We start from the raw sequence: 16,001 nt of genomic DNA, 5'->3' as shown, positions 1-16,001 counted from the left end.
ATATATTGTGGGATTTTATAAAATTTGAGGTTAAAAAAAAAAATTAAAAAAATAAAATTGTGGGAAGCGAAATGGGACGTTGCCCTGTTCACAGATGCTTGCATAATTTCAAGAGTATATCGTACAAGTTCAAATCCAATCACTATGTATAGCAATTCGACCGAAATTTGGATGAGGCTTTGTCTTTTGGATGACGTTGTCAAATGTTTGACGTGGCTTCAGAAGAAAAGAAAAAAGAACATGAAGGAGATCAACATCCTTGACTTTAAATCATTGGGCATGAAGAGTATATCAAGATGTTGTCATAGTAAAGATGTGTGCAAGGAGAATAAATAAAATTCCACATACACATTTGTAATCAAGGAAATGCAGTCAATAAATATATGTACAACATTACTGCCACTTGTATTCTAAGGTTCTGGAGATGTTCATGTGGAGACCTCTTCACCTCAAATTCAATAGTAATAAACCTTTGCCGTCTCCTATTACCGCATGTCTCCTGACGTGCTCCTCACTATCTTTTCACAACTTCTCCTCAACCCCTGCTCAACCATTCTCCTCTTACAACCTGCTTTGAAACTAACCCATAGCCTAGTAACAAAAGGTCAATTCTCCATACCCGTAGTGCAGTGCGGCCACTCAGCCATGGATCAAATCCAGCATCGGTAGCCAATAGACCTAAAAAGTGGACAACTGGATGAGCCTCCAGAAATGTCCGCAAAGCTTTGTCTGTCACACCGCTGCGCCCTGACATATCCAGAGAAACAAGCCTTGGGAGAAGATGCGGCTGCTCTAGTAAACGGGCTGCCATGTCTGAAATGAACTGTTTGTCATCAGAGATGTCCAGATGCTCCAGCTGACTCAGCTCAGACAAGACATCCAGCACCTAATGGTAAAAAATACATAATAGGGACATGAGGATTAGATCACCAAAATCATTCAATTATAATACAAAACAAGCTCAGGTGTAACCAATCACCTTCACAATCACACACCATGTTGATTAGCTTCCACCTGTTTAAATTGTAGTGATTCTGATGATTTCAGAATAAAGCTAGAACGGGCACTCAGTAGAGCGCATACCTTCGCCAACGCTACATCCCCCCCCCCCCCCAGAAACCGTTGATTGTGAGGGTATTTAATCCCATACCACATCTGCCATCTCATATGTGTTATGATGGCTTAAAAACATTAAATTTCCTATGTCATATCGTATATCACGAGATTAGGCATTGAATTCACAACATTTTGGCATTGGTTGCATGGAAATTGGATAAAAATCGACCGCAATATGGCAAAATGACAATTTTGACCTTTTCATGACCTCGACCTTGACCTTTGTACTCTTAATTTTGTAATTGGTATTAGAGTGTGGGGAACAGAACAGTCAACATTTTGGTGTTGGTTTCATGCAAATCGGATAAGAATTGACCGTGTTATGACTAAAACCGCACATTTTGCAATGTCGTGACCCCCCCTGACCTTTGACTCCCAACCGCTAATAAGGGTTATTACGTCATTGTGTCATGTCACATATCACAAGATGGGGCATTGAATTCTGAACATTTTGGCATTAGTTGCATGCAAATTGGATACAAATTGACCGCGCTATGGTAAAAAGACGATTTTGACCTTTTCATGACCTTGACCTTGACCTTTGATCCGATCGCTCCCAAAATCTAATCAAATGGTCTTCGGCTAATAACCAATCATCCCACCAAATTTGCTGCGATTCAGTTCAATACTTTTGGAGTTATGCGAATAACAAATAAACAAACACACATATTCACAAATAAATAAACAAATAAATACACAGCGATCAAAACATAACCTTCGCAACAAAGTTTGCGAAGGTAAATATATTTATGACTTTCAAACATTAAATACCGCAACAATTAAAACAAGAAAAAGAGCAATCAGAGATTGCGACCCTCACCAGGACTTGTTTTCTGTGGTGTTTGTGTACTGGTGTGTTACACAATTAATAAGAGACATAACTAGAACTGCCACTCTATAACTGCTGGGAGTGATGACGGGGTACCAAGACGCCCCGCTTTGATTGGATAGCTGACCATGACCCATGATGTTTTTTAAATTTATTATTATTCAATTGAATTGAGAATGGGATTAAAATAAATTCAATTCAAATGGAAGAACAAATAGGTACAGTCCTGCATTGGAGTAATCAGAAGGATCCCAAACAAGCAAAAAGCAAAGATGAAGTCATCAGGAGGATCCTGGATAGGATTCACATTTCAACTGCTACTCCTCTACCCTCAAACCCATCCAGGCACAGCCAAGTGAACCTTATTCAAAAAAATAAAAACAAAAATAAAAAAAGAACCCAGATCAAAACAATTAGATAATTCTGGCTGCTAGACAATGTGTCTGATCAGGATGAAATTTAAAACATATATTCCCCATCATTACTGGATCATAATTGTGAAGTTTCACGTTGATTGATTAATTGGTTCAAGCAAAATAATTTTTAAAATATTCTTGTTCAATCAAATATGGCTGCCAGACCATGTGACATCAATTATTCATGAATACCCTGGTATCCCCAAAGCTTGGGGAACATTTGTGTGAAGTTTCCCCTCAATCTGTCCACCAAACAATGTGACCTATGACATCATATGTGTGATTCTTTTGTTCCTCATGTATAGGCAGTCATACCTGTAAAGTTTCGCCTCGATATATTCAGCCACTTCAGAGAAGAAGATTTTTGAAGGTTTAAAATACATATTTTTAAACAATACGGCTGCCGAATTACATAACTGATGACGTCATCAAATTTATTTCTGTGGACCATTTTATCCCTAGATAACCCTCAAAAATTTTCATACTGATCAGATGTAGCGTTCCACATTTGCAATTGTGACATCATAACGAAGGCACCTTATGACATCATAAAAAAAAAAATCGCACATTCCCCATGGCGAGTAATTGCCATGTGCCAAGTTTCAATTTTTTTCCTTGGTGCAGGAACAGAGAAAGTCCAAAGTTTTTCCGTTTTTCCAACATGGCTGCCACACCACGTCACCTATGACGTCATCACTCCCAATAAAACATTCTACACGAGTAGTCGCTCCTATGGTGAAAATTTCGTTTCAATCCGACAAGCGGTTGCAGAGAAAAACACTAAAGTTCTGTGAGGACAAACAGACAGACAGACAAACAAACAGACCCAATTGCAATACCTTCTCCTTCGGCGAGGGTAATAACATGGACAAAGATAAAAGGGTATATCCTGTTATTGGAATGAGCATTTAGAACTACAAACCCTAAAGACTTTTCGGCCTAGTCACTCCACATTTTATCATGTATAACTCAAAGTGATGTAAAATTATTCAGTTAAAATACTGGACCATTGGCCTCACCATATTATCACAAGAATTATGAGGTGATGACACAGACACTCTTGAAAGGTCAACAAAGCAGAACGGCACACTTCAACGTCGCCCGATATGCCTCTACCCACATTATTACATCATTATACATAAATGTACCAAGTTTGATTTAAATCCCTTCAGCTGTTCTTAAGTATCACATTTTTAACCTGACATTACCTCTGACCTTTGACGCCAAATTTTAATCGGTTCATCTTTGCCTCATAATATGTACTTATTTCAAGTTTGGTAAAAAAATCCCATCACTGGTTCACACGTTAGCTTGGTAACGGAATCTTTACCTGACGGGACCTCTGCCCTTTGACCTCTTGACTCCATAATCCAATCAGTTCATCTTTGCATAAATGTACGTACATACAGTACTTGTACCAAGTCTGACTTGGATCCCTTCAGCCGTTTATCAAGTTATCGAAAAAACGAAAACCTATCAGAGACAGCCGGAGGGACAAACCAAAAACATAATGCCTCCGGCGACTTCGTTGGTGGATCCATAAAAAAAAAACACAATACCTAAAGAAGAAAGAAATACATCACAGGAAAGCACTAAATAGTGGCGATTGAGTGGATACTTTCTTTTTTCCAGGCCATGCCAATGTATCGCACTTCGGAATCATCTTTGTATTCAATAGACCAAAAAAAAACGGTTTAAATGTTGACCCTCTCCTCCTCCCCCGACGTGATGAAACCCCCCTTCCTTCCTGGCTCTTTACTTCTATCTCATTCCAACCAAACTCTAACGTCATCCAATTTCACCCCAATTGTCATATTTGTTGACTCAACTTCACCACTCTATCCACCCCATCCCCTCCCCCCCAAGGTGTGAGTGATAATGCTTATTTATAAGTAATTCCTCTTATTCTCCCTCATAAACATGCATTTTGTTTTGACACTTAAAAATATATATCCAGCTGGTCGAGTAATGAAAACCTTTTCAGATAAAGCATTTCTGCTCCTTTATCCTTGCAAAGGACTTTTGTGGAACCTACAATCCTCACACGATACATTTCACCTGCGTTGTTGTCATTTTTAGGCGCTTGAGGTGGTACATGGTGAGACATCTGAGACGTTGGCGGCAGGCACGAAGAGGGGAAAGGTCTGCCACAGATGTGTTGGAAATGTCAAGAGTTTCCAAGCTTGGCAGGGCAGCAACTTCTCGTAGGTCATCGGTGTAGAAAGTGGCGTCACGCACACTTAAGCAGCGTAGTGCAAGCAGGCGGCCCAAACAGCGCTCGGCGGGCTCTTCCAATGACAGCGTCATGCCATCTACAGCCAGGCGCTCCAGAGTCTAATCAAGGGGAATGGTATATATAAATATATATAAAAAGATATCAAAAAGTGTGTGTAGTAGTATCATCAAGGTGATTGTGTTACGGAGCATTAACGTTGGTAAAATTTCAGAAGTATTTTCCCTTGTGTGTCAGTTTAGAACTGGGAAATAGAATTTGATGTGAATGAGTCAAAGAATATACGTCTGCCCATGTTACATTTGAACTCAATTAAAGGTCACATGAAAAATTAAAGGTCCCTTGAAAGAGAGTATGCGAGAGAGCGAGAGAGCGAGAGAGCAAGAGGGGGGGTGGATAAGTGGAAGAGAGACAAACATCAGACACTTCTAACTCGAGATATTGTCTGAAAAATGACTTTCAAAGGGCAAATTACCTTTGACCTGTTCAATCGAAAATTTAATCAATGATCATCCTTGCATTACAGTTCACAAGTTTGTCACGTATGGATGAAATATCTTGAGTGGTTCACAAGTTATTGCAGTAACACAGATTTTCACTTAAAGAGCACTTGACATTAGTTCAGCCTTTGACCTGTTGAACCAAAAATGTAATCAGTTCATCTTTGCATTCTAGTCCATTCGATCAGCCGGCTATTTAGGGTCACGTGCCCTCAGCGCACAGTCGGATTACTGCCAAGCGTTACAGTGAGTGTGCGCTGGCTAACAAAGCAAATTATTGGGGTACAACTTCCCAAATAACTACACTTGTGCATTGTGTCAGACCAATAAAGGAAAAGACAACCGAGACAGATTGGAAATAACAACAAACGATTTTTAATTTACACCCACACAAGCAATCATTTAAAAGCGAGTATTTTTAAGCAAGAAAGCAAGGGCATACAAGAGCAGATTTTACCATGACACGTATTCTTCCACACAATCTTACTTCCCCAAGAGATTCACTTGGCCATCATTCACTCAGGGGACAAGAATAAAACAAGGACTGGAAATTAAAATAAAAGCAATTTATGGAGAAAAGAAAAGCAGCCTTTTCCTTTCTCCCTCACCTCACACAGCCCAAATATACAAGAGAATGCAGAGAAAAATGGATGGGGAAGATCGGCAGTGGTGATGTGACATGATGGGAACATGCAGCTGTGTCCCTGAGGTGCTCAGACGCAGTAGGCGAGTTGGAGAAAAATGGATGGGGAAGATCGGCAGTGGTGATGTGACATGATGGGAACATGCAGCTGTGTCCCTGAGGTGCTCAGACGCAGTAGGCGAGTTGGAGAAAAATGGATGGGGAAGATCGGCAGTGGTGATGTGACATGATGGGAACATGCAGCTGTGTCCCTGAGGTGTTCAGACCCAGTAGGCGAGTTCTCTCCGGCGTCCCAGATATGCGAGTTTTCCAGGCGACTTGCCCTCCTCTGCCTCAGAATCTGCCTGAGCCTCAGGCGCCCATCGATGAGGTTCCGCCGTTCACCCTCCTCGTCCTTCATGGCTGACAGGATCAAGAGGGCAGTATTACGCTCGTGGTAGGAGTGTTCTTTTTCCACAGAAGCGAGACACCAACTGCTCGTGAAACTTTCCTTTATTTACCCTCCTTGGCAGCACCAACGCTCTGCACAGAGTATGGTCCCAATGGTTGGTTGGACCCTCACATGCTTTTGTTCCTTCCCTCACGAGTCTTCTCAGTCTTTGAGTCTTCTGCTCATGCGAGCTTGTCCCGTTCGCTTCTGCTTTTCTGCTTCTCCCAGCCTTTCTTTTCTCTGAGCCATCTGCTCAGGAGCTCTTTTTGTCCTTGCTCGTGAAAGCTTTTCCCGTTCACTTCTGCTTCTCTCACAATCAACCTCCTTCAAGTTACGAACATTTGCTGACGGGCTAATTATGTCATGTTCTGTTCTGGCCTCTTCTTCTCTCACAAGCTCTTTGCGTCCCTGCTCGTGTGAGCTTTGCCCACTCACTACTGCCTTTCTGCTTCTTCTTCACATCAGCTCTCTTCTCTCCCCCCCCCCCCACAAGCCTTTGCTCTCTCCCTCTCATTGGTCCACAGCCGATGGAGGCGGGTCCACAGCGTCACTTGTGAAAAGCGCAACGCAACGAAAACCCCCAGCCCCCCCCCCACAAAAATGCCCACTCGCACTGTTCTGCACTGTACCATGCCTGTGAGAAACACCACACCTCACACCAAGCATGATGAGCATGTATGTGAGATGCGACATGAACATGCACGTGAGAGCAGCACCCGATGGGTTTTACGACCGCACATGGGTCAAACATGTCCAAATCAGCAATGCGGGAATGGAGAGAACACGGAGAGGAATTCCACCGGACTGAGGGACGACCGAAAGGCCACGGGGTTGAAGGCAAGACCCATGGGGTGAAGGAGGGAGTGTTGAAAGGATGTTTGATGAAGGGGAGATTATTGGTGGACCGTTGAAACAGAACGATGATGTAAAAGAAGAAAGATTGAAAGTAAGGGGGAGGGGGATACATTACACTGGAAAAATACAGCCGAGCATCCAAGCCAATGCATGCCCCTGAACAGCCCTTTGACAAGGGACCAAGGACTATCTATACAAAGACTCGTGAAATAACTGATCCTCGGGTCACCTACATGTCCATCTCTTCCCCGGGGTAAGTTTTCCAAAACCATCAAAATATATTCAGTCAGAGCACAAAATATATTTGGCTGACCTCCGCCACCATACCCCGCCCCCCTTCAACCATTCCCCCATAACCCCTGAACCATCACCCCCACTAACCAACACCAACCATTCCCCCTCTTCCCTCACTCACGGAGAAAGCAGGCATGGTCAAAGATGGCTATGCCTCTGCAGAGACGTGTGGTGAGGTGCATGAAACATGGTGATCCAGACTAGTTCTCACCATAAAGCTTTGTTGAAAATTTGATGACAAACACTCAAATGGTGAAAAAAGTTATGGCCCGGACAGACACGCACGCACGCACGCATGCACACACAATTGCAAACCCCATCTCCAGATGTGAGGGGGACGGGATAACTGGAACGGTACTCGGGAAAGTGTATACCTCCACCAGGCTGAACAGTTTATGTTTTGTATCCCACTAATAGTCTGGATCTGGATCCGAACCTGAACCAAAATTTAACCGGCTCGTTCTTGTCACCTACCGGAATCATCCAACAAGTTTTGTAATAATCTGTCCACAACTTTTTGAAACATCATGTTACATATCATTTTTGGACCTATCTATCAATTATGAAAAATCACTTTTCAAAAAAAAAAAAAATTCTAGTATCTGTTACTTCGCCAGAATCGAATCAATTCCTCCTTGTCACACACCCAACCTGTCCACCAAGTTTAGTCCGAATCCGTTCACAACCTTTTGATATATTCTGCTCACAGGCAGACAGACAAAGACTATAAATTACTCATAGAGCAACACTTGGTGATACAGAATGAACGATAACGGCACTAGGTAGGCACATACCTCCAGGCTTAACAGTTTATGTTTTGTATCCCACTGATAGGCCGGATCTGGATCCGAACCTGAACCAAAATCGAATCAGCTTGTTCTTGTCACCCAACCAACTCGTGCACCTTGTTTAATCCAAATCCGTTCATAACTTTTTGAAATATAAGACAATAGATCACTTTAGTTCGAGCTCTCAATGGTGTGAAGAACAACTTAACAAATTCCGGGATCCGGATCCACATCCTGATCCTGACCAAAAATGTGAATCGCTGTCCTTGGCCGGTAAACTACATACACACACACAAAAAAATTCAGAACGATTGCTTAAAAACTGTGGACAAAAATCATGTGACAGACAGACAAACAGACGGGACAGACCAACATACTTGATAAAATACTTTCACCAGGTAACAAACAGACATGGGTGAAAACGTAACCTCCGTCCACCTTCGGTGGCCGAGGTAAAATGCATAACTGAATGCAAACTGTCTCGCTCATCACGCTCAAAATGGGCCATCGTTTGTCAAAACCACATTGGTAAAGAATCACATGTAAAATGGCAAATGTTAAAAAGGCATCTCAGGTAATATTGTTACAAATTTGGAAGCTCACTGCACTCAACATTCAGGTCCTTATAGAAAAGTTATATCGGTAAGTACGTGTTTCTAGTTAGGGTCCCGTCCCTAGTCTAATGGGAATTAAATGTCCATGCGCTGCAGAGTTATTTTGATAGTCAGGGTTTTCTTTCACATTTTCACATCACTTGCAACAACAACAACACCAGCGGCACCGTCGCCTCGCTCACCGACGCGATAGCGCACGTGTTTCTGGCTGCAGACGTGGGTGGGAGCCCTCGCTCCAGAGCCGTCTCCACCCACGAGGGCAAGGGCGTGCCCTTCGTCCAATCAGGAGGCTCATCGCCTCAGATCGGGACTCCACCCAGAAGGGTAGGAGTCGCCCCGCCTTCCGTGGGCCTGTCCAATGAGGGACGGCCAGCAAATCGCGCGACGCAACCGTCCAATCAGGACGCGAGTGGCCAGGGAAGAAATCACTCCCACCACAGGAGAGGAATAGTGATCGGGGCATTCTATCTGGCTGGCTGGGTCGGCCTTGCCTGGTGTCGTCGGATCCGTGGAAGCTTTTCCGGCCTTGAGCACCTATCGCCTCGTCGTCTCCTGCCTCGTCCGCCTTCGTGCTGGCTGGCGTTGTCCATTCTGTCCCTCGTCCCTGGTGCTGCGTTGAGGCGGTGGGTTCGAGTCCCACCACCAGACAAGCTCGACCAGACCGCACGAGGCGGGCAGGTGCAAGTGTAGGCTCTTGACTTCGGCTCGCCTTCCCTCCCGAGCTGAAGGGCCGAATAAAGGCCGCGGCCATCATTTCTTTTGGTGTGTGCGTGTGTGTCTGTGGGCCCAGTCTATAAGTAGCAATTATTTAAGTGCCTTTCACATTATTTGCATTTCTTCTCGAGAGTCGGTTTAACTCTGCTCTTCTGTGTTCCCCTCCCTGCCTATTGTAAATAAATATCCATTTTGTTGAATGTTTCAGCTCGTTTTTGTGTTTCTTTCATTGGCTTAGCACGCTGCGTGTTGAGAAATTGGGAAGTAGCAAATTGTGCATTCGGTGCGGCGCGGCTCTGATAACTCCACTCGGTTACGCCGGATCTGAGCTGTTACCGCGACTCGGATCGGGCAGAGTCGGCTGAGGGTGTGGTTTCCCCGGTAGTTGGACGGCGTGAGTACTTAGGTAAATTGGAGTTAGACAAGTGGGCCCTACCTCACGCCGCCGAAGTATTGGCGACCACGGTCCTATTAGGGACCCGTGCCTCTCGGAGTTCTCCGAGAAGCACGATCTAGATTCCGGGTGTTCGGTGGAGCTGACTCTACTGCTCCACCTAGCGGTAGTGCTCGCCACCGAAACTCGGCCCCACAACAATATTTATCAAGCCATTTAATTGTATCTCATACACCTGATGCAGAGGGGTTGGCAGTTGGTTTTTTTTTTTAAACATAAAGGATTAATTCGGGATTTAGATTTAAAGGATTTTTGTGGCCGAAGGTTTGTCAGTAATGGTTCTCAAACGACTCAAATATAAACTTGAGCTAGTGGACTGGTGTAATATCATCATTGAAATGGCATCCCCACAAGGAAGGATATTAGTACAGCAATGCCAGATGGCCATTATTCACAAATATAACTAACTGACAAAATTTCAGCATTTTTATTTTTATTTACATAGTTGAGGCTTGTGGAAGAGCTAGTACTAGTATGCTGAATGGATCAAGACACAACAGGACAAAAGGAACAGTAGAGAGTAGAGAGAGGGGGAAAACACCAACAACAGAATTGAAGGCCAAGTATCTCAAGTCAATGATGCTACCACCAGTAGCCGAGACAACCAGAACCTCATAAGAGAGGTTGAGTAGGAGTGTACAAGTACCGTATTGTAAGCAGCAACAGAGGCAGCAGCGAGTGGTGGTGGTGACAGTGTAGTCGAGTCGGGTGTACCCACACCACTAAGCGCTCCAACCATATCAGCCACTGTTAGGTCTGCATTTACACTTCGTGCATCTAATTCTACCAGACGCTGGCCAGCCAGCGCACGACGAAATGCCACGGCAGAGAGACGTGCACGGCGAACACATGCACGACGAAGGCGCAGACACCGAGAATTTCGGAATATGCTCACCGTCTTGTCCGTCAGAAGCCCTACGGAGAGAGAATGAGATGATATGATGGAATTTTGAGTTATTTTTGTGGCAAAAACATGAAGATTTCACAGGAAAAATGTTAAGCACATCTATTTACTTTTGTAAATGAAAATAAATATATACTATGAAATGTGTGTGTACATCAATGTATGTGTCTCCTCCATAACTGTGAAACCTAGCAGCCTGAAACTTTGCATTCATACGAGGGGGAACTCCAACGGAGTGCACGAATGAAAACTGGGTGTTTAGGTAAATTTAAACACTCCTTTTGAAGATAATTTATGGACTTTTTTAATTATCCTTTATCAGGGCTTCATTCTTGGTCAACCCCTCGGGTCAGCTAGCTCGCCCTCGCTAGAGTCTTAATTCGCCACTTATTTTGGCCAGCTCAATAACGCCGATACTCGGAACAGGCCGCAACGGTTTCTTAACGATAAAGCGCTCAAATATTTTTTGTTTTATTTTTCCACTTTCCTCACTCATATCATCGAATGCCTGATCTTCATACCTACGAATCGCTGTATACATCGCAACGCTCATAAACGCCTAGAGCACCGGTGTTCATGGCTTTATTTAATTTCCATACATGCGATAAGCTCTTCAATCTCTTGACCTGAGGTGAATTTCAAAATTTAAACTGCGGAATTGACCTTAGCAGCAGTTCCGACTGTTAAAAAGTGCCAGATACAAAGTACTCAATTCCAACCATGGAATTAAAAGGAATGGCAAGTGGTGAATCGGAATCAACGTCTATTCCGAGTGATTCCTACTTCATAGAAAAAAACATTTCATCCCTGTTGGGCATGTTCTGGTTACACATGGCCTGGTAATGTATTAATTGAAAAAGAACACGCCCCTGGGGCGTCCTGTTTCCAATATAGCAGCAAAAGCAAGTCACTTGCAAACTAAACACGCCTCAATGGTGTTTATTTTAAATGAACAGCAAGGCGTTTAGAGTTGACCGGTAAAGCGTGTCGATTGTTTTGCTGATGGATGGGTAGGCAAAACATCCACTGACAAAGTTTTGATAACATGTGGTTCACAAGATCCAGAAGTGCAGTTTGGAACTATTTTGGGAAGGTTATAGAAGACAGTCCGAAAGTTGCAAGCTCACTTTGTTCAATAGACCTTGGTCATCACATATATCCAATATGCTAAAACATTTGAAAAACAAACACCAGCGAGAGTACCTATTAAGGCCCGGTCACACCTTGACGTTTTAGCCAACGTATGCCGATTTTTGAATTTTTTTTCTAAAACGCTGGCACACGTTGAATACGTTATGGGTAAGTTTTGATAACATTGAGAGCACGCTGAAAAACACTGCCATACGTCGTTGTACGTTGGCTTTAAACGTTGTACTTTTTGGTTGTCCTCAAATTTTTTCATGCTTGAAATTTCACGACGTATGCCGGCGTATGACTCACACGTTCCGCTACGCTGGCCACAAGTTGTATGCACGGTCTGCGATCGTTGACAGACGTCAACACATGCTACTTGTAAGTTAATCATAAGTTGAGACACGCCGAGGTAATGTTTAGCGTACCCGAAACTTATTTCTAACCTATAATTAACGTGTTGTTGGCACGTTACACGATCGTTGCCACACATCGACAGACGTTACTTTTAAGTTACTCATAGGCTGAAAGACGTCGGTATAATGGATCGTCCTTGCGTCAGCGTCCACGGCCACGGCCAGGACACTTATTTGCAGCATTCTTCAAACTTTTCTTCGGCATGACGAGGATGTTCACACTTCGATGTCTAGCTTGGCTATGATTCCAATTGTCCATCGGCAGCGTCTATTTAAAATAGTCGAGTTTGAACGTTTTAACACGTTCAGATGAAACACTTCAAATTTCCAAACCCCAGCGCCAAAAAACAAAGGCGAGCGACAGCAATTTAACTCATTCATTGTAAACAATGAAAATAGCTGAGTGGTACCGTTTAAAAGTCGTTGAGTGTAAAAAAATCCAATTGTTGAGCGCAAGCGTCTACTTTCAATAGTGGAGATGCAGCCATTTAAATCGTTGAGTGGCAGCCTATGAATAGCAAACCCTACGTCACCGGCAAAGATAAACTGCCGCACGATATGGATAAGTTAGGCTATCGTTGGGCATAGTTTGTGAACGCCGGCTTCACGATAATTATTCGTTGTTATATCGTATTTTTAAGTAATCAAAGCGCTCTATGCACATTATTAGTTCATTGTGCATTTGTCCAACCCGTTATGAATAGACCGAAATCGTAAAAACAAGCTATAGCTCATTGTTGAAAAAGCCCCATAAAAAATTAGCCGCGAAGAACTTCGAACAATGGTGAAAAGATGTCTCCTACCCGTGGACACGCGGACGCAAGGACGATCCATCATAACCCACACCCTCCCCCTCACACTCACCTACTACTGCCAACATGAACAAACTACGACTAATACTAATACGAATACTGATACTGATACTGATACTGTTACTGCTGACATGGACATCGACTCAAAAAGGACTGGAAAACACTGTTGGGTTCCCCTTTTATGAGCAGCATTTTTATATACCAATTCCCAAAACCGCTGGGAACACGTCTTTATATGGCAGTTGTAAGCTAGAAACACGTTCATTTATTTTTTTTGTCGACCGGAAGACGTCATTGGAATACGTCTACATACGTCGATGTGTGTTGGGACAACGTAAAGAATTGGTTCAAAGCACGTCAAACATAAGTTAGAAATAAGTTTCGCGTAAAAAAGACATTACCGCGACGTGTTTCGACTTATGAGTAGCTTATAAGTAGCCTTTGTGGACGTGTGTAAGCGTCCACATATCGTGTGTAAAACTTATCCCCATCGCATGCGGAACGTGTGTCATACGCCGAGTACGTCGTAAAATTTTGAACATGTTTAAAATTTCTTGACGTACTCTACTTACTACGACCTATGATAGCGTACTTTAGCGTTCTACTCACGTATACCAAACTTACTCATCCCGTATTTGACGTGCCCCAACGTTTTACACATTTTTCTTAGGTCGGCATACGCTGGCAAGATCGCCAAGGTGTGACCGCGATGTTGACACTTCCATTTCTACGGCAGTTATGATTCGAATCGTTGTGCGTCAGCCTTTTAATAGGCTACGTCACGACATCGTCGGCGATGCGTGCAACGCGCTATGCCTAAGTTAGACTATCGTTGGGCATCGGTTGTGTTGGCCGACAACAGGTTCAGCATTCGTTGGTATAAGTTATCTATAACACAACGAAACGTTCTGTGTCCGTTACCAATGCGTTATACATAAGACCAAGTCGCTATGAATACGTCTGAATCTTTAAAAAAAAAACATCAAAAGTTCAACGTAAGCCAGCGTTTTACATAAATTTTAATACGTTGCCATCGCTGGCTAAAACGTCAAGGTGTGACCGGGCCTTTAGTGACGGTTGAGAATGCGGATTCAAAGCAAGCATGAAACGGGATAATCCCATAACATACAAGAGACCCGGTTAGCCTGCGATGGTGGGGCAAAGCACTCATCGCCCATTTTGTTTGCAGTGTCCGGGCTGTCGGGCGATGACAGGTATTCCTGCTCGAGTAATATAACCAATTTATCAATTAATACAAATCCCATATAAACCGGCAATTGAACAATAAAACAAAACCTACCAATCTGTAGTGAACATAGACCAGTGTTTATGTCCACGAACACTTCCGCCTTCTATCTCCAAATCTCTCGCACAAGGTTCTACATTATACGGCTCCACAATTCCCCCCACCCCACCCCAACCCCTCCTCCCCTTCCCCCCACCGGAGGCATTTCCATTACTCCTAATTTTGTCTCCAGTAGTTTATTAAAAATCCCACTGATCAGTTTCAACATACTGAGAATCTTCAGTGTTGCTAATGACGGAGGAATCAGTATCGGAATCCAAGCTAGACTTGCACTATTTCTCCATGTAAAGCTGCCATTTGGATCAACATGGCTTCAAGATGTGACATCACTGGCAAAATCGAAAATCGACACTCTCGGGCTTTTTTCGACACTGTGATTGGCAAAAAAATTCCAATTTTTTAGCTTCAAATTAGACAGTGATTAATGATTTTCAATGGTTTTCAGAAAGAAAGAAAAAATTGCGTTTCGGCTCCCCTTTAATAGTAGTCCGACTGTCTGAGACAGGAAATTTTGTCCATTGGACAAATGAAAATACTAATAGGTCTGCATGAAGTACAGATCCATTTTAAAAGCTGGAAGTTTACTAAACTTCACACATCTTAACTTCAAAAATAGTTGTTCTTTGGTGTGTAAAGCCACAGTGATTAGCAGCAACTGAGAGGATCTTTTTAGACCTAAACACCCATGTGAAAACTTCAAAATGGTATCACCTCACATGCTAGCAGCACGAGAACTGCAACATGAATTTATCAAGCAACCAAAAACACAAGGTCACATGTTGGCATGACGTATGGCAGGACAACTCATTGAGGACAAGGGAAATAAACATATCTAAAATCATGATGTATTATATTACATCTAAGACTGGACTAAGACCTGGGACTCATTGTGTTCTGGGACTACGATCTACAATTAAGACCAAGCCGAAGATACAAAAGGAAATTAGACACAGGTGGAGGCCATTCAACGCATCATGCCTGCGCCACATCAACACCACACTAATTTTTCAACATCAGATCAAAATAAGAAAACAAAATTTTCTTTTTAATTAAGTGGTTATTATTTTTGTACTTTTTGTAGGTTTTTTGTATATTTTTTCCACCCAGGGGAGGGGGCATGGGCTTGCATAAAAACATACAACATCCATCACACAACACCCCTTGACGAGACCCCCACCAACAGCACTCTGTACACATGCACACAATCACCCATCAATGCTCAAGCTACCTAAAAGTCCTGTCAACATCCCTATACCCCTCTATCTCCATAACTTCCAGGTACCCATCTCATTCTAATTTAAACTTATCTACCGTTTCTGCTGCCACTACCTTTCCAGGGAGACCATTCCATGCATTAACTACACTCTGAGTAAAAGACCCCTGCCTTACTACCATCTTAACTCTCCTCTTCTTTACTCTCAGGCTATGGCCCCTGGTCCTATCACTGTCTACTCTGTTGAATAATTAATCTGCACTTATTTTATATATACCTTTCATGATGTTAAACATCTCTATCATATCTCCTCATAACCGCCTCCTTTCAAGT

The 16,001-nt window shown here is 43.1% G+C and overlaps 1 protein-coding gene across 7 annotated transcripts in view; it reads right to left on the bottom strand.

Annotated features, from left to right (window-relative positions):
- ZYG11B (zyg-11 family member B, cell cycle regulator) overlaps positions 1-16,001 on the bottom strand; it is a 108,557-nt gene that overhangs the window by 84,221 nt on the left and 8,335 nt on the right. For all 7 annotated transcript variants that reach the window (XR_015049214.1, XR_015049215.1, XM_085845991.1 and 4 more), the window contains 3 exons: positions 10,533-10,801; positions 4,420-4,695; positions 620-886 (listed from right to left, as the gene is read on the bottom strand). Coding sequence is in view for 5 of the 7 variants with exons in the window: in XM_085845991.1 (XP_085702117.1) it covers positions 620-886; positions 4,420-4,695; positions 10,533-10,801 (812 nt within the window). In the remaining 2 variants the exon portion in view is untranslated. The remainder of the gene's footprint in view (positions 1-619; positions 887-4,419; positions 4,696-10,532; positions 10,802-16,001) is intronic.

This window comes from Eptatretus burgeri, chromosome 11 (genome assembly GCF_056783735.1).
Source record: "Eptatretus burgeri isolate ZD-2024b chromosome 11, Ebu_testis_v1, whole genome shotgun sequence".
Lineage (NCBI taxonomy): Eukaryota > Metazoa > Chordata > Myxini > Myxiniformes > Myxinidae > Eptatretus > Eptatretus burgeri.
The sequence above is the reverse complement of the archived record's forward strand: the minus strand, read 5'-3'. Positions and strand labels throughout refer to the sequence as shown.